Here is a 25,907-nt window from a genome sequence, read left to right on the forward strand (position 1 = left end):
AAGATAGAAGATAGAAGATAGAAGATAGAAGATAGAAGATAGAAGATAGAAGATAGAAGATAGAAGATAGAAGATAGAAGATAGAAGATAGAAGATAGAAGATAGAAGATAGAAGATAGAAGATAGAAGATAGAAGATAGAAGATAGAAGATAGAAGATAGAAGATAGAAGATAGAAGATAGAAGATAGAAGATAGAAGATAGAAGATAGAAGATAGAAGATAGAAGATAGAAGATAGAAGATAGAAGATAGAAGATAGAAGATAGAAGATAGAAGATAGAAGATAGAAGATAGGTTCTGCACCACTGCCTAGCAACCGAAAAAATTGTTGAAACTGTCAAACCTTCACACATGCCATTTATTGCCTTTTCTGAACAGTACAAATAAAACACATTACATTGCTTTCTTTACAGACCTTCAGTGGCACCACAACACATTGTTAGCTCTTTACAATGTCTCAACTGGAGGCTGTTAAACTGCTCATGAAAAAAGGAGCAGACCCTGGAATAAGAAACATTGAAAATGAACTGCCTTCACAACTTGTACCTGAGGGGCCAATTGGTGAAAAGGTAACATCTCCAAACACTTGACGTTAACTTTAGCGTAGCATTACAAACTCAATCAATGCTAACATTTGCTTTTGGTCCCCCAGATACGACAGATCCTGAGGGGGAAACACATTCACACTCAACACTATGGAAATTTGCCAGCTAAAGGCAGATGGTTGTGGTTTCAGTGAAACATCTCAATTGTTTGTTACCATGTAACATTAAACTTTACTTTTAAAAGCTTCACCTTGTTTACCATTAATGCCAAATGTACTCTACAATAATACTCAATTACATATGTTGGATACTGAAATTTTATTTTGGGTTTGAAGAATAAAAACATTCAAAAATGACAGTTGGAGTAGTTTCTTAATGACTTACATACTAGGGCCTCTGTCCAGTTCTCCCAGGCACTTGACACTCTCAGAGCCTGCAATCATGAATGAAAAAGGCAGCACTTTCAAATAGAAAATGATTCTGGACAATACTTCTCTGCAGTCTTTTCTCAGCCACACTTGAGTTCATTTCTTCTTCTTGTCCTGCGTGCTGGTGAACCACTGATCCAGCAGCTTCTTGCTGTAGTAGATCTGCCAGCCGTGCACCTGCACAGCGATGACGATCACCAGGTACATGACCGTCACGGCCGAGAAGCCGAAGATGAAGCGGTAAGCTTTGCCGTGGCGATACAGCTGCTGCGCCACCGGGAACATCTCCATGCTGCCGTAGATCAGAGGGGCCACGCAAAACAGTCCGCCGCTGATCATGGACACCACCTGGTAGCTGATGTTGTTACGGGGCAACGCCAAGAAGCTGAAGACCGTGGGGATGATGCTCAGGAGGTAGGGGTACTCCCACTGGTACGGAGAGGCCACGATCTTGTGGGACACGAGGCTCAGCTGGCTCACCGTCACCTGACACGGAAGACAACTTTGTAACTCAGCTGATCTCGTTTAGGGTATCAAAACTGAAACGCTTGGAAAACTTTGCCCTTACCTGAGCCGCCATCAGGACCCAGATCAGCACGTGGACAATGTTGAGTTTACGGATTTCAGACTTCAAGGCGACACTGTAACAAACGAGAAAGTAGTTGACACAAAACATGGATACTTTATTGAACATACAACACAAAAAACTATAAAAAAGATAGAAAGTAACTACAAATAAAATGTTTTATACAACTATAAACTATGTTAAAAATATAAAGTAACCAGTAGAAGTAGGTTTTTTTTATAACTATGGGAGGACTGTTTGTAAACAGTTGAATGAAATGAATAAATGAAAATGACAGTCACCACATGTAGCAGAGGTAGACAGACATGGTAATGACAGAGTGTCCAGTAAGTGGTGCAAAAAGATATGTCCATTGTCAACATGACTCAGAGAGGGACACAATTTTACCTCATCTGGTAATGAGAGGCAACACGCTCCCTGTGCTGAAAGTCGCTGCCGTCTGTGCCCGCTGCTCTCGGACCTTCTCTGGAAGCCATGATGGAAACCTAAACAGAGTTAAAGACACATCAAGCGAGACTAAAAATGCCTGTTCAATCAGAGCACTGCATGCATTAATGGTGGACCTTTTCAATGCACGACACCTGTGCTTACCTGCAGTGAAAGGACTCATTAGTAATGCAAGAAACACATTTGACATAATCCCAGAAATTGAGCTTCACAGCTGCAGACACCTTGTTAATCAATGGCAATTTTAGTGATTTAACAATAAAGTTGTCTCAAGACAACACAGCAGAAGGCGGATCATCATAATTGTAGAATCTAATACAACATTCAGGTGATACACGTTACTTTAGTTTGCCAAACAATTCTTAGCTGAAATGATTGCAAAATTCAGGTTGAATAGATAACTGCAGGCCACGAAGACTGAGCTGCTCGGTGAGGAGCAGCTCCACTGCGCAGGCGCGTCATTCACAGCTCCTGCTTTAGCATGTCCAGTTAGAACATTACGTTTTACCACTTACCCGTTTCTTGTAGCCCTCTCAGTTTCTCGCACCAAACCTACGAGCAAACCCTGCGGCTTATTTTAATTTACCATCGTTCAAATTACTGTTAATTATTATAGTTACAGCAACACAAGTTGAGCTAACGAGCTAAAGCGAGCTGCAGTAGGTCAAACATACGGGAAGGTTAGCACAGCTTTCAGATAAACGGAAAGACACGCTGCCAAACAGACACGTAGCGTAAAATAAAGTACTTCTGGCATAAGTTGAAGCACTTACCTGCTATATCTAGCCTTCATAAAACAACGTTCCAACTTGAACGCCGGCTAAAAAGCATCGAAAGCCGGGCGAGAGACGTATATGAAGCACGAACGGTGGACAGGAAGTATGACGTGTCGAGCTGCGATTGGTCCCCGTGGAACTCTTCCCCTTCCTCCCTCTCCTGATTGGCTACGCGTCAGGTGTTTCCGTTTATCGCAGTGATTGCAAGTGCAGACGTCACCCGAACTGCCAGCTGCAAAACATTTGTAATTTAGCTTCTATGGATTTTAACTCCAAGTTTAATTAGGAGAACGCAACCAATGGGTGGCAGGACAACGGCAGGAAAATGCCAAAGTTTTGTGCAGTATATCGCTGTACAAACCGCGGGAAACAAAAAAGTTTCTTTACAATTCCTAAAGAGGTAAGGCTACAGTAATTAAACTACAAAAAGAGCTGTCTAAAACTGTCAAAAATACAGAGCAGGGTATTATAATATTATTAGAAACATACATATATATATATAGCCTGTCTACCTATGCTACATGTGGTGACTGTGATTTTCATTCATTCATTTTTTTCATTTCATTCATCTGTTTACAAACTAATTTAATTGCACACAGTCCTCCCCATCTGTAGCTCTCATATTTATATAAAAAAATAAATTAAAAAAAACCTTCTACTTCTACCGGTCACTTTATATTTTTAACATAGTTTATAGTTGTATAAAACATTTTATTTCTAGTTACTTTCTATTTTTTATATAGCTTTTGTATTGTATGTTACTGCTACTGGATGCTGGAATTTCCCTCAGAATTAATAAAGTATCTATCTATCTATCTATATATGTGTGTGTGTGTGTATATATATATATATATATATATACGTGTGTGATTACCCTTTGGAGTTCTAACATTAAGCTATGTGGCAATCTCTAGTGTCTTTGTTTTTAGCCTGTGAAGGTTCTCAGTTATCCAGGTCATGGTGTATCCAAAAAAGGCAAATGGACTTGTAGATTTTTAGAGAAGACGTTTCACCACTCATCCGAGTGGCTTCTTCAGTTCTGGGGGACTGGTGGGAAGTCTGAGGTTTAAATAGAAATTCCTCCTGAAAAAACTTGCTTGTTTAGCTGTAGTTTCTGGTTATTAGCATAACAAGCAAGTTTTTTCAGGAGGCGTTCTTATTTAAACCTGAGACTTCCCACCAGTCCCCCAGAACTTTAGAAGCTACTCGGATGAGTGGTGAAACGTCTTCTCTAAAAATCTACAAGTCCATTTGCCTTTTTTGAACCTTTTTTTTTTTTTGGGATATTTGTTTTTAGCATTGCTAGCTAATGTTAGCTATCACAACCAGTGGTTCTCAAATTGTAGTCATTGTCTATCTATGTACAATACAGTCTTGGTAGTCTGGTCAGAATCATCTAACAAAAAAATATTGTCAGATCTGATTGAGACGGCCCTACAGACATAATGTGAAAACGGTGGAGAATTATTTCAGACTGTAACAACATGATGTACAGTTGTCCCTCCTTCCTCTCAGTACAGGGTGTTAATCACATTTATTTTATCGAGGCTGGCCAAATGCTGTCCCAGATGTAAACTCTCCAGACTGATCTCCTACGTTCATCTTGTCTACCAGAGAGGTCAACCAGCGACAGAGGCATCACATCGACGTGAGGAAAGATTGAGAACCAATTACCACCGCCTTGATGAATACAATTTGTAAATTATACAACTAACCTATCTTTCTCCCTCTCGTCCTCTTTGCAAAATATATTCTAGATATGAAATTAAAACGTTTTAATACTATTACTTGAGTAATAAAGTTGTCTATCTAAATGAATTTGAATCAATCGAGTTACTTTTGTGAGTCTGTTTTTACACAAGTATCTGTTCTTCCAACTGAGTAAAGAATGTGTGTACTTTTGGCACCTCTGTATATTGTACATGTGGTTTTATATTTGTCTTCTTCCAGATAGGTATTAAAAATATTTCATACTTTGTTTAAAAACTGTGTCAAAATATCCCCAAATCACCCTGATATGCTTCCAGTGAAAGATGACAGACAATACTGAGTCATCACCCTGCCGTACTTAATTCATAATTTATTTAAATTGACATCACAAAGTAGCCTTGGCATATTTCAGAAACTCATTTATTTTTTTGTGATAGATAAGATTTTGACCTATTGTGGTCACATTCTATGAAAATGTATAGACATGAGAACATACAAACATTTGATTCATTTAGACAATGTTGGAGAGTGGGTGATATACTTAGATATCCACTTGCACTTTTCCATAGTACAACATTCACTCTTTCATTTTAACACCAGCTTCAATGGAACTGCTCCAACGTGTGAGCAAGATTCTGACAATCTGTTGGTAAAAAGGACAGAGAAAAGGAATTATGCATTTACAGATAAGATCTGTTTTTCACAGCACAGTGATACTATTAAGTAACACAAACAACTGACAGACTGCTTTGTTTACGTCGCTGAGAACCTCATTTTACATACAGAAGGTGTGCTTCTCTGCTTTCTGAACTTACTCTTAAACACCAGACAGTCCTCTATGATACAATATATCACACATGGCCAGTTTACCACAGAAACTAAAGTCAATATAAGCTAATATCTCACTAGAAACAAACTACAGTATTCTCACAATAGCTGCTCTGCTGTCACATTGTTCAAACAACTGGACAAATTACTAAAGCAGGGGTAAAGGTGGCCTAATTCTGAATGTTTACATGTTGATTAGGTGTTCATTTATTATGATTTACCAGTGGTGGACAGTAACGAAGTAAATTTACTTGAGTACTGTACTTAAGTACAGTTTTTGAGTATCTGTACTTTACTTGAGTATTATTTTGGGGGGACACTTTTACTCTCACTCCACTACCTTTGAAGGACAAATATTGTACTTTTTACTCCACTACATTTCTGTTGATGTGCTCGTTACTCGCTACTTTTGAGCTTACGTCAGCTGATTATTTTTTTATTTTATTTTATTTTTCAAAATTGTGAGAAAAAACAAATGATATCACGGCCTACAAGAACTCGTCTTCCAACCTGAAAAAGCACCTCGCGGTATGTAAAGTAGCTACTGACGTTAGCTAGCTTAATGTTTGTTAAATTGCTGATGAACATTTTAAACGTAATTGTATGAGCTAGAGAGAGAGAGAGAGAGCTGATTCAATAGACTTTGTTATAAATCTTGTTCATTTAAGAACATTAATCTAATGTTGTGATACATATTTGAACTGGCAGGATAAAAGCTAATTAGCCAACCAAAGGACACACTGAATGTTACAATAAATGTTTAGGTATTGGTAAATATACTTCACGATGTCTTCAAATGTAACCACAATATGTAAAAATTGCATTTGTTGATGAATGCAGCTGAGTCTGTGTTCTGAGGCTTCTTGCCTTTATTTGTTCATTTTTGAGCTATAAACATATCTGTAGCAGAATCGCATCAGTGGATTGTACAATGACAATAAAGCTACTTTCCTGTATTTCCTGAGATACTTTTTAAATACTTTTACTTAAGTATTTTTTTAAGCAAATACTTTAGTACTTTACTTAAGTAGTAGTTTGAATAAGCTACTTTTACTTGTATTGGAGTAATATTCGACAAGGAGTATATGTACTTTTACTCAAATATTGAAGGTGTGTGTACTCTGTCCACCTCTGTGACTTACCCAGCCAATACAACGGCAACGTGCTGTATCAACTTCTCCGTTGTCCTTAGCCACGACCCACGTTTTCAACGGTGTCTCATTAGACCTCATTAGAGAATGGTTGCCCTAGCAACATTAGGTAGAAACCAGTTAGCTACAGTTAGCCAGCTAGCTTGTAGCCTGGTGCCAGCGGTGCATTCATGTAACGTTACATTAAAGTTGAAACCGCAATGTAAAGAGAGTGAATTACATTTACTCACCCGGGCAAAAACAAGACAGGAGCCATTCAGTGCTGCTTTAGGATCCGAGGCCGCTGACCCAACCACTTGTACGCCTTCATTTGGCTAGCGGTGTTGTAGGAGGTCTGGAGGAAGAGGTCATTTGTGATGTCGACGGCCTCGATACGAGGCTTGTCCGACAACAGGTACGAAAAATCACCTTTACTTAGTGTGTATGGGTCACATCCTACATATTTTTCTACTTTTTCGTAATACCTGCTACGTGCAGGCTCGCCCAAAGCTTTTGTGTACTCGACTTTCCAACATTTCTAATCACCTCTCTCCACTTCCTGCCCCCATCTGAACTTTGCGCGTCATCGGAATCACGTGACTGCAAACCACAGTATGTAAAAACGCCGCTTCCGGCTCGTACCGGAAGTCTCGCCCATAATTCACGCAAGTGCTCATGGGAGCTAGGAATAAGGTGGATACTGGAGGATCTGCTTTCTCACAGTAGACCGTTCACTAATAAAATAGTGAAAAGGATGACGTTCCATTTTTGGAAGTCGTGGTTTATATTCACAAGCCCTTCAATTCAGTTTAACAGCAACACAATCTAAACCCTCCAAAATGCTCATGAAGTTCAATTTTTGACATAAACTGAACGGCCGTGAAGCTGGGACTTAATGCAGTACTGTTATATTCAATTCAATTCAATTCTAATTTATATAACGTCAATAACAATACAAATCGTGTCAAGACGCTTTACAAAACCCGGCCTGAAACCCCCAGAGCAAGCCTGAAGGCGACGGTGGCGAGGAAAAACTCCCTTTTAACAGGAAGAAACCTTGAGCAGAACCCAATTCATATGGAGGGACCCATCTGCCTAAGGCCAGCCTGGTGGAGACAGAAAAGAGAGAGAACAGCAGGAGAAACGAGATAAACATACATCTGTCATAGATACATATATCTGACTAAAGCGTACATGCGGAATCTCATGATATAAACTGACGATGTGACATGACAGTTTGAAAATGTAAGAGGAATCAAAGGCAGGTTGGAGAACTGTTCATTCAGGTAGGAGTACATAACTGCAGGAGGCCATGAAGACCGGGCAGGATGATGAGACCACGACAACAGATGTAGTATAGAGCTCCACATATCAGTGGCGGCTCCAGAGATTTTCTGTTGCAGGTGCTGTGGGGATGCTCAACACTGAAGAGAAGGTGCTTTGAATTTTGGTGCGTTTCATTATGGAGGTCGCATCGGACCACCCTTGGTATATATACAAACACGTGCACGCCCGCATTAACTATACTCGTTCCGCGAATATATGTAAAAGTATTCAACACAAGTAGGGTTGCCAACTCCCTGAAAAATAAATAAGGGAAACCTCATTGTCAGGGCCGGTTGCCCTCACCCATGCTGGCGTGGTGAAACATTTTAGCCCTTATTTGTGTGTGTGAAATTATATTTTAACTATTTGACTCGAACCTAAATTGAATTAAATTCATATTTTTGAGTGATATGAACACATGGAAAACAATTATTCAACTATTTATTTTTTAAATAAAATAAAATTAAATAAATATCTTTCTTAAACAGAAACCTGTCCTGCTCAACTTAAAACGGTATAAATTAATAGAAAACAATAGGAAGCAGAACATTCCTCTTGTAATAGTGCAATAAGAAAAGTGCAAACATAAAGTGTGAGGAAAAGTTGTTGCTTTGTTGTCTTCCGGTATCTTCTTCTCAAGCGACAGTACCTCGACCAATGACATGGTCACAGAACAGGAGACGGGCTGGGAATAAATTTACCGTAAATGTTCGTATAAAGCGCCCTGTCATTCATTCATTCCACTGACATTTTACACTCTATTTTGGATTCTCACGGTAATACGGGACAAAGTGAGCTGAAACGGGACGCGTACTTTTGTTTCTAAATACGGAACGATTCCATTTTTCAAGGGACGCTTGGCAACCCTAAACACAAGGGCTATAGATACAACATACTTAAGCCTGATAATGTAAACCTCTGAAAATAATATTTCACACAATTCTGTCACAGTCGAGCCCTGAATACAACGGAGCAACAAACGGCAGCAACAGAAGGCAACAGACACTGCGCACGCTTCGGCCTAAAATGCTCCGGTCACGGAATCACACAGCCAGTTACCAACACTAGTATGATGAATAATTGCTAATATCACCTGCAGCACAAACCAGAACGTCAGCATCCTCAGTTGGCCAAAGAAGATCACCTGTTTGGGCCTCTTGTTTTTTTAGACTAAAATATTTTTATTATTATTGTTCAATTCACATTTTTAAACTACATGAAAAAGACTACTCAAATATGACATTAAAATATAAATATAAAAAAATCCCAGACATTTCTTGGGGGTGCTGGGCGGGTGCTGTGGCTATTATGGGGTAATGTGAGCGTTCAAGCTAATGTGTATAAAAAAAATCAAAGAGGGACAAATGTTTCACTTTCTTTATTAATCCCAAATCGAAGCAATCCAAACGACACAAATCGACATTCACATACTTTGGCCACAGCTTTAATTCTGTGCACCGTTGTCCAGCGGAAAGATAAAAAAAAAAGGAAAAACATTTAAAAAAATTTCATTCCAAAACGGCACATCCACAGTTTGATGAAATAAAAAATATATATAAAAAAAACAGGCACATTTTGGTATGCGTGAACATAGTTTGGGAATACGTTTCTCCACAGTGTGTACGTTGTATTCTGCATTTTGGAATGAACTCCCTCATTGACCGTTTAACACACAAGACAAATCCAAATAATCAGTAGTCGAAAACATAAATTACAGACAATACTGACAGACCTTTCAAAAGAAGTCATATTCAAGACAAACAAAAAAAAATAAAAATATCTACGACTCCCAACGGGTCAAAGGTTCTGGAGAAATTTGATGAAATACTCCGCCAAATGCTCATCTTATCCTCACCTAAATATGAAATATATTGTTAAATGTGCGTGAAGACTTTGGTTTATTCGAAAGCTGTGTGTTACAAATAATACAAAAAGACTAACAATAATTTAATAATTGCATGATGAGCCCACCTACTTTATTATTACGAGTAAATGACTTGTATAGTTTTATGTGCCCAACGTACAGTTTGAAACTGTAAAGCAAAAAAACGGTATCCTGTTATCTTATCCGTATTATGAACACTGGTATATTGTGCGATGATGGATATAAGAATAAACGAGCAATGTAAATGTAAATGTACACGTCGACGGACTGTGTACGAACCGTGACAACTGTGGTATCGGTTGACCTCTGCTCCCAAATGATGTAGCGTTCCGCTTACGTACGAAGGCTTCCTCTGCCGCCCCTCATTGTAAACCGTTTAACAGGACCCACATTGTACCTTCAGTCTGAAGTAGTTTCACCCTCGTTGTGGTCAGATTTACCGTCGTCGCGTCATCGTGCTTGGCTTTGTTTTTTCTTACATTGGGTACAGTAAGTATCCCGAAAACGTGGAGTGGACGTACTGACCGGCGTAAAGTCCCGCCGCCTGCTCCGACGGCAGCTGCATGTGCACCGTGTCCCCTTTTCTTAACGGGAGTACCGCGCTCCCCGAAGCCTGGTCCAGCAAGCCCTTTTTGTACTCGTCGTAAGTGTACATCACCGGCTCGTTGTTCTTCATCAACGCCACCCAAACGTTACCTCCTTTGCAGTGGACGTGGTAAGCAAAGTAATAGATCCCCGGCACGCTGCAGGTGAAAATACCGCTTTGGGGACTGTAGTCCTGGTTGCCGTTGTGCAGGAGTTTGTCGAAGACGATGGGAGAACCCACGGGAGGGAACGGGTTCGTGAGCTTGGCGGTGAACGAAGGCATCTCCAGGCCGGCTCCCCCGATCTCGCCTCCGTTCTTCTTGTGACTTTGGTTCGGGCCGGTGTAAGGGCCCGTCGCCGGGAGAATCTGTCCCAGGTCGGGCGATACGGCAGGTGGTCCCGGAGGACCGGGAGGCCCGGGCTGTCCCGGTTGCCCGGGAAGTCCGGGAGGCCCGCTCGGACCGGGGATGCCTTGAGGGCCGTTGTGACCGGGGGGTCCCGGGTTTCCTTCGCCGGGATATCCAGGTTTACCGGGAACGCCCGTTTCGCCTTTTTGCCCCGGAAGCCCGGGAGGTCCGATCGGTCCCCCTGGTCCCATGAGCCCGGGAATGCCTTGAGGTCCCTGGTGGCCTTGATCTCCAGGCTGCCCCCCCTCTCCTCTCGGCCCCGATAATCCCGCTGCGCCGGGGGCGCCGGGCAAACCCCTACCCCCGGCTTCGCCTTTAGGGCCGATCGGCCCCTGCAAACCTCTCGGCCCCGGCTGTCCGACTTCTCCCGACCTGCCGGAATGTCCCGGAAGGCCCGAAGGCCCCATTTCACCCTTTATTCCAGGAATTCCTCTCGGTCCCCCGGCGCCGTCCTCTCCCTTTTGTCCCGGGAAGCCGAGACCGCCGGGGAGCCCTATCGGACCGGGGGGACCCGGCATTCCGTTCGGACCGGTTGAGCCGATGACCCCCGGGGGACCTCCGTGACCTTTGTCGCCTTTCGGGCCCGGCGGTCCGGGAAGACCGGCGTGTCCCTTGTGACCCTTGGGTCCCGGAAACCCCGGTTTACCGTAACCCGGCAAGCCAGGGCCGCCCGGAAAACCGGGAGGGCCCGGTTCCCCTTTCCCTCCGGCGAACCCCGGCTGCCCTCTGAAACCGTCTTTTCCCGGTTTTCCAATTCCCGGTACGCCGGGTGGTCCCGGTAGGCCTCTTTCGCCGGCCGGCCCCGACAGTCCCGGTTCTCCGGGAGGACCGGGTTTTCCCGGGATCCCCGGTTGCCCGGGGAGACCGTTCAGGCCGGGTTTTCCGATGCCAGGCATGCCCGCGTGGCCGGGCGGACCAGGTGGACCGCCGGGTCCTTTCAAACCCGGAAAGCCGGGCACGCCGAGTCCTTTCTCTCCCTTGGGGCCTGGAAAACCGGGAGGCCCCGGTAGACCTTTTTGGCCGGGCTCTCCCAGAGGTCCCGGTGGTCCCGGCAGCCCTTGACCTCCTAGTTTGGCAATCCCGGGGAGTCCCGTGGGACCGGGGAGCCCCGGCTGACCTGGAAGACCTGTCGGTCCTTCGCCGCCGCTGGGACCGAGGTCGCCTTTTGGTCCGGGTAAACCGGGTCCTCCGGGTTTTCCAGGCAATCCTGGCATGCCGGGCTTTCCTATTCCCGGGTAGCCCTGAGGACCGGCGGGCCCCGGCTTTCCCGGCAAACCTGGCAATCCTTGGCCCGGTAGCCCGGAGGGACCTTGCGGTCCCGGGGGTCCCGCTGGTCCCGGCGGGCCCTGAATTCCTTGCGGTCCCTCTCGGATACCTTCTCCGCCGGGAACGGGAGGCTGTGGGCCTTTGGATCCTCTGGGGAAAGTTGGTCCTGTAAACGTAAGGAGATGGAGTGTGAGTAGCCGTTACAGGTTTGAAAGTGATAGTATTCCATCTAAAGCGGCGTAGGGTTGCCCGTTTGTTTGATTAAATATAAAGACAACGCAGAGTAGCTGAGAGGAACTTTGCTCATTGACCTCACCTTTGCTGTCGGTCAGCGGTCTCTCTTTGCCCATTTGCAAAGGCAGTTGAGGAAACTCTTTCCCGTACTGAGGCAGCAACGGCGCCTCTTTGCCGTACGGCAGGTGTGGCATCTCGTTCCCTAGGAACTGCTGCTGAGGATATCCGTCGTTGTACTGTGGCAAGGGCTGGGGCTGGTGCTGCTGAGGCGGCTGTTTATGTCCGTAATACGCGCCGCCGTGAGCCAGGTGTAGTAAACATAGCTGGAACGCTGTGATGAGTAGACAACAGGGAAGGAGGGGGACGGCCACCATTTTCTGTAAAACAAGCACATTTAAAGTATTACGCCGCCTTCGTCGGCTTCAAGTTGTTGCCGATGTTCCATCCCTCATCGTTTGAGGTTGCTCAAGTTAGTAATTTACTTTCCAGCAGGACAGAGATATGAAATAAGAGTACGGTCCCGCGGTCTGTTACTCACCAGTGGGACATAGATTGTACAAACAGTGTTTAACTCTTCCATAAAAGCAGAGAATCGACACTGCGGCTCTTAGTGTTGTCTCTTAAATCGTGCAGCTACAGAGATAAATCCGTGAGCCAGCAGCACGAGTGTTATGAAACAGAATGTGGTCAAACTGACAAAAAAGAAACTGAACCCCTCCGCTGCCTGTGTCCTCCCTTCCTCTTGTTTACAAATCTACTCAAACACGCTGCGTAAAAGCCTCCGACTCTCGTATCCTTGAAGTGAATTACACGAGTGTATTCTGCAATTAAGAGGGCACGCGGTCAGTTTCGAACATAATCCTTAATCCTTTAAACATGTGTGCGCTAAAGAGGTTGGCAGAGCGCTGCCGAGAGCGCTGTGTGAAAACAAACGGCGATGGGCGAACGTATGTTTTCCTCGGCTGCGGTATTTGTGTGTTCTGAAACGGGACCAAAGAGATGAAAGATCTTGGAGAGCTGCAATAATTGGGGTAAGAACATTGCATTCTTTAAGCCAATTATTTAAAAAAAATTAAATAAAAAGAAGCAAGCTACAGCTGGATGCCTAGAGTGGAATATTTTTAGAACAGAGGTACTTGTCTGTGCAGTCCAGCTGCTCGATAGGCAAGTCACAAAAGATTCAATAGTGAGGGTGAGGGTATGGCGGACTGGTGAGTCTCATACGTACGTCAGTTTGAGTTTAACTCCAGATTTTCCCTCCTCTCAAACTGAAGGTCCTCTTTCCCCCCCTCTGGCCCGGCCTCCTTAGTCAAGTTCCTCCTCTTCCTCCCCTCTCTTTAGGTCTCTTCTCGGGGTCTTTTCCAAGGCATGAGTGGGGCTTCGTCCCATGCACGTGATCCGGCCAGGTGGTGGGAGCTGCAGTCCCGCTGGGCCCTGGGAACACACGAGCATCAGCTTCAGTGAATGTCGGGAGGCGACCTTTCGCGGATGCCTGGAGTTTGTAACTCGAAGCCGCCATCCCCACCTGGCAGACACGCTCACTTGGCATGTGCGATATAACCTTATCTAAAGGTTAGAGATCTTCCTCAGTTATAAGCCAGGAGGCTGAATCTGACTCTTATGTGTGAAATCTTGCTCGCTTTAAACTAATCGGATCGAGTCTTCTGGGTCATTACGTGTACAACGTATACATCCAGCACCATGGACAGTGACTGTTACGCTGACAGCCCCTATAATGTCTCTGGTGTGATCAAACCTGAGTAAAGGAAATGCAAAAACGATAGGTTCAATGGTGTCCACGAGGAGACGGCAAACTGTCAAAAGTCCAGCTTTACATTTCTATTAAATGTTTTGAAGACTTCGCCGACATGGGAAAGTTCCACGCAGACTCGATTTAAAGCAGCTCGACAGCTGACTAACATTCAGTCATGTTTTGATGTCACATGCTATTAAGGCCACACTCAGCCAGTTGCTTTTCATGTTTCCCCAAAGTCCAGCGCCGGAGCAAATCACTTCCAAAACATCTTTTTCCTATAGGAAACCAGCAGGAGCTCGACCCTCGCGCGTCGATCTCCCAAATCGAACATGATTTCGCCCGCCGAGACGTGAAACCGAGCGCCGCTGCAGTCAAAACGTCTCGGACCCGAAGCGAGGAACACGTGCTTGGCGAGAAAACCAGACGACCACCGTATAAAACAACAATAAGTCGCCCGAAACAAAGAGGAACGGGGCCGGCGCTTTGAAACTCACCCGACCACCGAGGATACGCCAAACTGCAGGGCTTACTCAGACGAAAACACATCTTGTTCCGTTTACAGTATGAGCTGCATGAGTAACAGAGAAGGTTTGAGTCTCCAGGACACATGTGACAAGGTTACAGTTACCAATTACGTCAAGTATGATGGCTAATTGTTTTTATAGGATCTGTCTTGCACTACACAACAGTAGCTGGCGCAACAACAACAACAACAGTTGTTTTGCAGATTTCCTGTAAAACGAATTGAAAATGTGGATGACTCATCCCGTATTCGGGGGCGTGTATTAATTCTTGAATTTTCCATTTTTCCCCTCCCCCCGTGTCTCTCTCCTTCTGGCTTTAGGTCGAACATGAATGTCAGGCTTTTACCCGAAACACATCCTATGCTAGCTGCTTTTTTTGTTTGTATCGAGATTTCGCGACTGTTAATTTGTGTTTTATTGGTGAAGTCCAAACAAAGATGTCCAACATAGCTAACGTGGATCAAGTCCAACAAGCTACAGTACGTGCACTACGCGATTTCAAGAATTACACGCTGGCAATGTGTCGAGAAAATTGGACAAAATAATCAAAACGCCAGTCTCCACATTTCTTCAATCTTCAGATACACAAACGTTTCGTGGCATTCACTCTTGCGCTGTATGCCTTGAATGCCTGGACCGGGCTATTTACTCCACTATAGCTACCAATTGCCTTTACTACACACAGGCTTTGATTACACACAGTCCGTATCATCAGTCATCTTTTGGTTTCCAGACAGTGTAATGGGAAAGCCATTAAAGAGTCTGGACCACAGACCGAAGCCGCGATAAGTATTGAATAATAAGAAGATTACACCGTCTGTACGTTGAGCTTTCATACAACGTATAGTGACTCTGTTATGGTTTCCTGCTGTTGTCGGGCTCTTTTGGAAGATTTAACAGGAACATGATTTTTGATCAGGAAACATGCAGCGATAGGTCTTCCAAGATTTATTGAGCAATTTAAAGTCTCGCAGAGCTGGAATTCAGTGCCATTTCTGATCTATTTTAAAACTCAAGTCCAAGTTCTGATGTTTCGTCTGATGCTTCCTGTTTTTTGAATTTTTGACTTTTTGAGGGTTGGGTGGTTTATATTCATTTTCCTTTTGCTGGAAAGAATTTCCCAAACAACACACCAGACGGTTTGTGAAGAGTGAACCATTTACGATGTAGCCTTAACATGCACTCCCATGTTTATTGTTCTTTTTATCATCCTTGTTATGGCTGCAGCAAGTCGCTGAATGGAAAATATACAAGCTCAACAAGAAACTATCTCCTCTCACCAGCTACAACCAGTCAGAATCCGCTTACGACCCCGTTTATTTTCTACTCTTTCGCCTTTCATCTCGCCCTTTACCGAAATCTCTTCAGACACCTCCACGCCCCTCGCCCTGATGACAATCCCACGCAACAAAGAATGCTTGCTGGTTCCTCTGAACCTCCCTGCCAACGCTTACAACCGCAGCCCGCCCCGCTTGGTGATGAGCCACGAGTCTTTTATCACCTCCAGCTCGGCTTTGAAAATAATCACATTTCCATTTCTCCTCCGTGTTCCTCCTCCTGACCGATTCCAGATGGGGGGACTCGACCGCTCCATAAACAAACGATGAGGAAGAGAGGCATGTCATTGCTTACAGGCCCGAGTGCCAGTCTTAATTGCTTGTGGTCGGGTCTGCTGGCTTTTGTGCAGAGGCTCCTTCTTTTCCAATGAGAGCGGGACGCTAATACGAAGTAAAATGAAGACACGCGGGTCCAGGTTAAGAGTGATTTCGGGGGACTGTGTTTCCTTCCTCACGTCATCTATTGGTATCGCCTATACACCGATCAGGCCTAACATTATACTAATAATTGTGTGTGTGCCTGTGTCAGGCTGCGTCCTGCTGGGGATGGCTGCTGCCATCAAGGAGTGTCATTGCTATGGGGTGGGGGTGCCTGGTCTGGTCTAGGTGTCAGTGGTTTTAATGTTACGGCTGATTGGTGCATTAATTAACCTGCAAGATATTGATGTTTTAGATATTGTGCTGCAAGAAAATAGCTTCGTCCCTATTTTATGCTAGCCAAAATCACTGTATTTGTGGATGAACCCATTCCTAGATCGTACTCAACTGGTTTTATGCAAATTATATTTTTTCCAAAATAACATATACATTAATTTTAATAGGGAGTATTCTAACGTTTAACTTAAACATGTAAACATGATAATTCTGCTTAATATTACATGCAAATTTAGCTTTACATCAATTTGACTTGGATTTGGCTTTTTATTATTACTGATATTTCAACAACGTAGACATAAGATTCAATTCCTAGATCAGTAAAGATGCTGTTCTTTCTCTCATCTTTGCACCAGTAAATATGTGCAATTTTTCAGTTTGGATAATGCCATTTGGTAAATTAGATTATTATTATTATTATTTTTTTACAGTCTTTTCAAAAACTACCTGCGAGTATTTTGTCAGGGCACTGTGGAAAAGCTCCCACACACATGCTAACAAAACCAAAGGAATGCAACAATCAGCTGACAGCAGCCCAGCAGCCAAGACAACATCTGGGGAAAGCACCTGTGTGTGCGTGTGTGTGCGACTATCTGCGATGCTGTGTATTACATGACCTTAATAAGAAAAAAACACTCCACCTCTACAGTTACTCTCTTGGGTGACCGTCGGGGCTTCTGCTGCAGGTGTGCTCGGAGTTTCTGCAGGCAGACACTTGAGGCCAACAGACACTCACTGTATCTAGAGCGGAAACTATAAGCCGTTAATCAACGAATAGAACATTTTAAATGTTTTTTTTTTTAGAAGATACAGGGTTTTCTTTTCCAAAAGCCCAATCACAATGCAACTATAGCAGGTAGTAAGGCAGTCGGGGCATTAGGGGGCGCCAAACTCCATTTCTGAATTAAACCTAAAAGCCATCAATACTCTGAATCTGTCAGTCTGTGTTGTTCTCTGGTATTTTCCAAAGACTGGGTGGAGAACTAAAAGTGGATTCCAGTGGCGAGAAAACACCTAATCATCCTGACAAAGGTTGTGTTTGTTGGCTGATATTATTTTAGTTTTTTGGTGATATTAACACCGGACATTGTTTTTCGTCCATTCCCCATCTCTCGTGAAGTCACATTTAGAGTATAATGTTGTTTTTCTTTGCTGCGTCCGCGCACTTCCCCGTCTCTGAGCAGGTGATTTATCCCAGCTCAATCGGCAAGCAGCGTTTCCTTAACAGGAAGGGAAAACATTCAGTTTTCCACACACTCCGAGTTGACAAACGGAGCAAAAATGCACGCGTCTGCTCCACCCTGTCCAGTTCCTCTACATGGTATGTTGCTCTTTTTCAGCATTCCTTCACACCTACTCGATGTCTCTACGGAGCTGAGGCCGGAGACGTCCGCATCCTCAAATTGGGCGACGAGGGCGAGGGGTTACCTGACCTTCAGGTGGATTGAAAAGGCCTATTTCACGTTCCAGGCGACAGCGAAGAGGAAGTAACACCCGGCTTACTGCCCCACTGACCTTTGACACAAACATACCTACACGCACGTAGTCGCGCTCACTCCATCCGCAGAGTCTCTCCGACCTCTTCACCCATCTCCATTGACAGATTTTCCCTCCCCTACAGTTCTGGGAACCACAAGTAACCGAATGTCTGGCCACAATTTTCATCTCAGGCAAAGACTGGATCGGGAGGAGAATTATTTTCCTATTAGCCTTTGAGTTCTGTCAAAACAGAGTATCTGATGTCAGTGGACGGCAGTTAATAGCGACTCAGAACTAAGAAGCACTTCAGACTTTATGCACTTCTCCGGACGTTGTTTCCGTGTTTCCAGGCAAAGGATCGTGGGAAAATATTGACTCTCATTTCACGTGACGTGTTCCGCTGTATCGCACAGCAGGAAGGTGAAACTTTTTTTTTTTTTTTAGACATTTCTTTGACTCTGAGCGTCGGATTAATCCCAGTCTTTGCCTGAACTTTTTTCCTCGCTCGCTCTCATATTTGCACTGGCTCTGGAGCGGACGCCGCACTGGGGGATGAATATTTTTATAGGCGACAACAATGTTTGGCCAATAATGGGATCCGATCACTTATAGTATGTATAAAACCACAGAGTCCGCTGGGGAATTGAGCAGTTTGCAGCTGCATAAATATATTTTTGTGTTATGTAGCAATCAAAAAAGAGTGGGGGCAGAGACCTCTCCTCCTCTGTCTTTGACCCTTCCAACTGTATGTCACTTACTGCATTTAGTAGCTTGGATATTGTCCTTCTTACGCCACGAAACGATCTGATAGTTGTCTAGTTAAAAACCCTGTTAATATAATAATGTTAAAGATTAGAGAGGCTCCTAATCTTTGGGGCAACAGGTGACATTTTACAAGTCTAAAGTCAAGTCTCCAACACCGCAACATTTCCAAATGTGAAAAAAAAACAGGTGAATGGAAATGTTCCACTAAATACAGAATTCTTCCCTAAACTTTGGAGAGGAGTTCATTTAAATCGAGTACGGAGGCCTGAAGAGGAAAAGTGTTATTTAGTATTTCGTATAAAACGAGTGTCAGATTAAACTCTGAGAAGTGACATTACATTTGTGCAGCAGATTTAGATTTATTTTGTGACCAAACAGAGCGTGAACACACGCTGCTTTCACATTAATGCAGCACTATCAATAATCAATCCGCTCTGTTACGCTCTTTTACTCAAATAACACGCAGACAGGGGATATTTTGAATGCTAAACTTTAACTTTTTACTTCAGAGATTTGAATTATGTTTCAAGATGCTTCTTCCGCCTCCGCCAGCGAGTCTGATAAAGGCCCAAAAACACTTCCAAACAGACCTGAAAAACCCGCAGGAGACTTCCACCGTCGTAAAATTAATGCTTTCGCGATTCAAACGTGCAAGACATCAAAAATATAGCACGAGTGGGCAAGTGGGAGTCGTAATTGGTGTAATTTGGAGGCTGGGAGCAGTATAATATTCAGAAATGACTGATTATATGTTGCTCTGAGAGAGGATCTCTTTGGGTTTATTGCTGGCAGTTTCACTGGCGTGATGGTTTCCTCAGAGAAGGCTTTGCATTTGCAAACTTTCTACCTTCTTACACGCATGTCAATTTATTGAGCCCATAAAGCGGCCAGGGGAACATTTACGCTCTGCCGCAACATGCGTTTGCTGCCTGACCGTTGACGGTAACGCGATACGACGACAGTCCTGGAAGGCTTAATGGGTTACACAGTCACACCATAAAATGTGCCACTCAGACAAAAATATGATCCTCCCTTTCCCTACTGTCCAGATGTTTTTGCTGCGGAGTATTTACGAGAGATAATAAGGGCTACGACTCCATCCACTTAGGAGTTTAGATAAGAGATACTTTGCAATAAATCTGCAAAACTCAAAGCCCCGATTCCAGACTGATGTTTTTAAAAAATAAGCAAGCACTCATGGCACAAAAGGAGAGTGTTTGCAGCTAACGGGAGAGATGCAAAAAAGAAAATGCAAACCTGACTTCATATTTTGAAGCATTTCTACGGCTGCAGAGGTGTGCACGGTGGCACTGTTTGGGAGAGAAAAACTGTCAGGAGAAACTAACAAATGTATAAAGTAAGTCACAGCATGCTAACAAAACCATCAGCAAAATCTGCAACCTGGATATATGTTATGTGCACGCTTTTAATTAATGCAAACAAGAGGCATCTAAGAGCATCCTGTTGTATTCACAATACACTAAAATAATGTAAAATTAAAGGAGCACTTGATTTAAATGGTGATAGTGTAACAAGACAAGAAATCACACCGCTCTCGTATCTGTAAATGCAATAGCTATGTAGCAAGAGCAGCTAGTTAGCCTAGCTTAGCTTAGCTCGAACGCTGGCAGCAAAAGGAACCAGCTTTGCCTATTTAATATTAAATTAATAAAAGAAAAGCCAGGTTTAAGCGTCTCTAAAGCTCTTGTGTTTCAGTCTTTCTAAGCTAACTAGCTTCATATTTAGCATGCTAACGACGGGGTGTCAGTTTTTGATTCATACAAATCGTTTTTCAGCAATTTGAACGTTTTCAGGCAGACTAATCGCAAACTCTCTAACACGCTAACCAAAAGTTGCGGAGATATTCCGCCATCTGCTCTAATTTCTTCTTCTGCAGTCATTTCATGTGTCACAGTTTCTTTTACTGGACAAAAACATTATCTTCTGTCAGAAGTCAGGCCTCTGTGACCAAAAAAACAACACAGCACGTGCCTTAGTGACAGCTATTTTTAAGGACCTGAACCCAAAGCTTTTTAGGCTCCATCCAACAATAATGATCACAGTCAAGTGCTACATGTTATTCAAGCGCTTATCGCCTCATTGCATCAGACAGGCCTGTTAGGCTCAGGAGCTGGAGTCCAAACATTTCTATTGCTTCCGTGCTCTTGCGAGGTATTCTGCAGCAGAAAAGAGAGCCAAGGAAACAAAAGCTTCATCTTGTTTAATCCGTGCTGGAGCGAAACAGGGATTCCCAACTGTTTCCTGGCAGGTGCACGTTCGCGTATACCGCGCTCGAGCTACGCCCGAGAGGATAAAGAGAGGGCTTCTGGTCAGGTTTGCTCTCGCATCATCAAAGCGGTTTTTAACCTGACTCAGGAGCCTCGTGATTGAAAACACTCGCTGCATGATAGGAAAGGACGGAATTGTTTCCTGAGGCCCGACATTTCCACCTCTGACTCATTTCTCAGAGCCACCGTCCTGCCAGAAAGCCCAGAAAGCCTACCCCTCAGTAAAAGTGTTTTTTTATTAATCCAGGTCTTCTCTTATTTATATGGGACGCTGAAAACTACAACAACCATAACACTTAATCCTCTTCTTCCTCGGCCGCTGGATGAAAAAGGGGGCCTGCATTTTTCCGTCCTTCGGCGCTGAAAGACGTGCAACTAAAATTTCTAAGATGTTAAGACATTCCATTAACTGCTGCTAAATCCTGTCAAGATGCTGCACCCTGCATTTAGTTTAACAAGCTTAAGACTGAGTTATTCTTCCCAGGTGTCTCTTTCGGGTTTTCTGGATAGCTGTCAAGCATTATCTGCAAAGACTCCTGTCCCAGGCGGAACCACGCTTGGTGAAGTGGAGTCTTATGAAACATTTGCTTCCATGTTGAATAATCCAAAAAAAAAAAATGAATAAATCAAACAAAGAAGAAGAGGGAAGTAACAGAGGTCTGCACCGGAATCCGGCAAACGCATAACTGTGCGCTTGACCGTGCCTCGGCGAATGCATCAAACCCCTGAAAGATCCTGCTGTGCCAGCGTCGACGCATCACTTACCTCTGCGTGCGCTGCTGCTGCTGCTGCTGCTGCTGCAGGGTGGAAGTACCACAGAGCTATGAGGAGCTTGAGACAGACGCTGAACAGAAGCCCCGGTGAGGGCTTGGCTTTTATCTACAGGTGGGTGGAGCTGCACGAGCTGCGGATCTGTGCATGTGAGAGAACGGAGGGAGGAAAACAGGATCCGTGTGAGAGAGAGAAACCGCCAGTGGAGCTGCATGTTTGCAGCATTAGAGGTTATTATACACAGACGCAGAGTGCAGGGGGAAACAGGAAACCCAATCAGCTGCACGGCTATTCATCACGAGGAGGAAGATTCTCGTTTGACTTGGACCCCTCGCCGCATTCTTTGCATGCAGAAAGATTTAAGGGCAGGGTTTTACTTCGGTTAGCCAGCCCTGGCTGAGGTCAAGCTCAAGCTGAGAGGGGAGGTTTTTGTGGCAACCGCAGTGCACACACAGGAGTCCATTTTTCTAAGGACTTCCAAAGAGACACGGATGACAGACCAGAGACACTTAGTTTACACTTAATTTACTTTCCTCCTGTTATTTCACCTCTGCTTTCTTTTTCATAATAAAAGTCTACAGCCGGCCTTGCAACTTTGGGGCGTGCAGTCATTGTTCCGACTCTACGTGCTTTTCAGTCGGAATGCAGAAATTGAACGGGACGTTTCTTTGTATTTCTTTGCTCCGAGTGTTACAACAAGACCAGAGAGCCGTTTCCAGTGTGCGCGCGGGACGCATGATTCATTTCAAGCATGTGAATGTTAATCATTAAAACGTCTGCGTTCGCTCAAAAATGTTAATGTTTGGGAGGAATGTCGACAGATTTGCAGAACTTAATGGTACTTCTGCCATGTTCCTGCAAATACCACGTCAACAACTCATCGAGACTCATTTTTCCACTTTTTTTTCCGACGTCACACGAACACCCAGCTCATTACGGCATGAATTCATTCATTAAAATGCTACTACCGGTGCCGCTCTCCTTGTACTGTATTAACTAACGGCTCATAGAGGAGATGTGCACCAAGATCGCATTCGAGACAAAACAAAAGTTTGGGAGATGGATCTTGGTCTTGAATGTGATCTTGGTGCGCCATCGTGGTTTGCAATCATAAAAACTGGTGCCAAAAAGTCAGACAACCGCCAAGTCTATTTGGGAATCATATTTTGGATGCGGCGGACGTTTCTGACAAATTTGACGCCAATGACGGCGGTGAGATGTTTCTCCACTGCCCTGAAATCCACCACTAAGTGGGATTTTTGCTGCCAAACGCCAAAGACATTCAAGGCTTGACTCTAAACGAGACGAGCTGAGCTAAGCTAAGCTAAGCTAAGCTAAGACCTCCCACGCAGCTCTTCCCGAGGTTGAAAACATTTTTTTTGCTTTTATCCAAATTCTTCGCTGTGTCAAAGTAAGAACCGGAGTCGGCGGGGGAGAACGCGCGCGCTCTCAGCAGCTGGTTCAGATTTGAAGGAATTACTCTTTGTGCTTTTGTTTGTGTTGCTATTTTAGTTCCTTAACGCGTTCTCATGCCGGAGCTGCTTGGAGAGAAAACATTTTGGTTTAGCCCCCCGGACTGATTTCACTGTCAGCCGAATCTCACGGTGCTAATTTGTGCGACTTCGCTCGTTGATCTTGTTAATGTCAGACAGAAAGGGACAGTGACGCACTTCTTTGTGCGAATCAAAAAAGCAGTATTTGTATCACTACTTAAAAACTAATCTTCATTTATCACTATCCGCAGAGTAAGAATCTGTTTTCCCAGCAAAGTCTAACAAGACACATTCAGCTGCATGGAAATACTGACCTCATACCTGTCTGCATGCATAATTCCTGTTCGTGTGGCTATTAGCCTGCCGCTTAGATCTCAAGGCCAAGTTGCTGCAGCAGCTCAGGCAGATTCTTATTACTCCCTGTTTCCTGTTCCTCAATCAGCTAGCTTTCATCTCCAGTTGGCAGCTTGTAGTCATGAGCAATAGAAATTGTGTTTTGTATCTTGTCTATTGCTTGTTTATGTGCTGTGAAGTGGAATTAATTACTCATGCGGGATTTCAATTGGAACTATCTGACGGGCCCAGTCGAACAGCCCCCGACTGTGGAAACGTCTTCCATATGATTTGACTGAAATGCAGCTAATGTAGTCACCATGGATGCAATTTGCCGGCGGGCACGGATTTTGCGCAACATTTTGCAAAAACTCGAAATATGTTGCGCTCCAAAACCAACACCACATGAGAACTAAGTAGAGAGGACATAGAGGGAAAGCGGTTCTGTTTCTTTTCCTGGCGCCTCTCTCTGACATGATCGTTTGAAGGTGGAATTATTCCTGTCGAGGTGCAAAGAGTTTGGTGCTACACTGGTGATCGGGATGGCACTTAGTACCCCCCTCAAGAAAGACTGGAGCAAAGAGAAACGCACAAAAACAAGGGGGGACAATTCAGCAGTGTATACCGACTTCATATTGGTCACCTGACTTTTTTCCATTTAGCAGACCCACACCGTCTGGAGTTAGAGCATCTCATAAAGTCTCAAAAAATCTGCAGACCTTTCCTTTCTTCCTGTGCACGTCATGGTTATTCGGTAGAGTAAGGACCCAGGAATTCATTTAGATTTTATGAGCGAGGAATACAGTGGAGCAAGCATGAATTTAAGCTAATTTGCCAGCATGAAATGGTCCGTTCTTGTCTTCCTCCTTCTAAAATGTCCACCTGCTTGTCTATAGGCTAATATGAAAGCGACCAAACTACCAAATAATCTGAGATAGATCAGAGAAACCCTACAGACGACTCATCTTTACTGTCCGTCAGGTTGAATGTGTGTGCTCATACTTCATGCACTAATTTGTGGACAGCCAGTCTTACATCCTGGATCTGGTTTTTGTTCCTTGTGGAGATTTTGGCTCATGAGAGACTTTCAGCAGATGCGGCTCCTGACTTTAGTTACATGATGTCATGACATGAAACGATGCAAACGAATACCAGTTACAGCTGCAGGCCAAGAGGGCTGGGGTTAGTCCTGCGTGTATATAGTCGCAACGTACAGTACATATGGCGCTCATAGTAATAGGTTGTGCATCAGTCAACGCCGTCTGCAGGACTTCCTCGCGGCGGAACAAGCGAACCCGCTGATTCCTGCTGGAAGCAGTTACTTACCGCGTTGACGAGCTGTTTGTGCTCTCGCGACCGCCTCCGAATTTTTCTGTCTGGCTGTTAATCCCGTCGTCTCAGAGGCTGCAACCTGAATGTTCCTCTCCATCTTCTTCCAAGGGTTTGGGGAAGGCACTGAAAGAAATGCAGAAAAGATGACATATACTGTTCATTTCATCGGTTTAGAAGTTGTTGAGTGGATAAAGACTAGAAAGCTACAAACGTTTATTCCAATTGGAGACTTGTGCCTAGGTAAATTATACAACTAAAAACAACTGCTCTTACTGTTCAAAGCAGCAGTCTCTCTGTTACTAATAACATGCTCCGTTCAAGTGTGCCTCCAAGCCACGGCGGGGTGACAGTAAGGCCTTGGTTTCTGGTTTTCTCTCATTTACATATCAAGCTAAAGTGTCCCAGTCTAACTAAGATTGAATCATCTCCATCTGAACTAAATGAAGGAAGAACATTTCCACCGTGCGCCGTGTGCTTCGAGTTAACGGAGCATGTTCGACTGGAGTTTAGCCGCAGTGTCACAGCTGTCTTGCCGTCTCTGGATTTTCCAAGCTGTCTGGTTTTCATGATCGCTAACAATGCAGCATGTGCTTGTAATGTTTAATCATTTCTTGGATTTTAACTTTATACTCTGGCATATTATTTCTGGGCAGAGGTGCTCGCAGTCAAAAGGAGTTTATCCAATCCAAACATGCAGCTTCAGGGCTCTTTAAAGCAGAATTTATGTGTCATTCCTGATTATATTTGTACAGTAAATTTAATGTACAACATATAGCATGACAGCTTTAACTTAAAATAGCACTTGGTGAGGTTTTTGAGGAAAAAAAAGAGAGCTGTCGCAAACAGCAGACTTTTCAAAAAATCTAAATAGCTCCTATGGTCAAATATTATCATTAGCATCTAGCAGTGATGAAGCCTTTCACTGTAGCATGAGACATACGGGGCTTGTGAAAACAGAATGCTGGTCGAGCCTCTTTGGGTTGGAGAAGAAATAGAATAAAGTGTATTCATGTTGTCACTAG

At 44.0% G+C, this 25,907-nt stretch overlaps 2 protein-coding genes across 4 annotated transcripts in view; both read right to left on the reverse strand.

The window, feature by feature from the left end:
* LOC311508998 (protein jagunal homolog 1-B) overlaps window positions 1–2,898 on the reverse strand; it is a 51,016-nt gene extending 48,118 nt beyond the window's left edge. The window contains exons 1-4 of one of the 2 annotated variants that reach the window (XR_014699776.1): window positions 2,780–2,898; window positions 1,947–2,044; window positions 1,542–1,614; window positions 930–1,459 (exon numbers count right to left, since the gene is read on the reverse strand). Coding sequence is in view for 1 of the 2 variants with exons in the window: in XM_084574007.1 (XP_084430133.1) it covers window positions 1,070–1,459; window positions 1,542–1,614; window positions 1,947–2,035 (552 nt within the window). In the remaining variant the exon portion in view is untranslated. Of the gene's footprint in view, window positions 1–340; window positions 1,460–1,541; window positions 1,615–1,946; window positions 2,045–2,779 lie in introns of those variants that run through there. The other variant, XM_084574007.1, reaches the window with a different exon arrangement.
* A 6,110-nt stretch (window positions 2,899–9,008) lies between these two features.
* LOC311509375 (uncharacterized protein) lies at window positions 9,009–21,937 on the reverse strand. Of its 2 annotated transcripts, XM_084574559.1 has the most exons (4): window positions 21,722–21,937; window positions 13,382–13,587; window positions 12,236–12,530; window positions 9,009–12,085 (listed from the first exon to the last, which is right to left on the reverse strand). In XM_084574559.1, exons 3-4 carry the CDS (start codon window positions 12,525–12,527, stop codon window positions 10,137–10,139), a joined length of 2,241 nt encoding a protein of 746 aa, XP_084430685.1. In that variant the 5' UTR covers window positions 12,528–12,530; window positions 13,382–13,587; window positions 21,722–21,937; the 3' UTR covers window positions 9,009–10,136. The 2 variants fall into 2 exon arrangements, with proteins under 2 accessions (XP_084430685.1, XP_084430686.1); XM_084574560.1 differs by lacking the exon at window positions 13,382–13,587.
* Window positions 21,938–25,907: the final 3,970 nt, after the last annotated feature.

The sequence above is a fragment of the Chelon labrosus genome (assembly GCF_963514085.1).
Source record: "Chelon labrosus genome assembly, chromosome: 24".
In the NCBI taxonomy this organism is placed as follows: domain Eukaryota; kingdom Metazoa; phylum Chordata; class Actinopteri; order Mugiliformes; family Mugilidae; genus Chelon; species Chelon labrosus.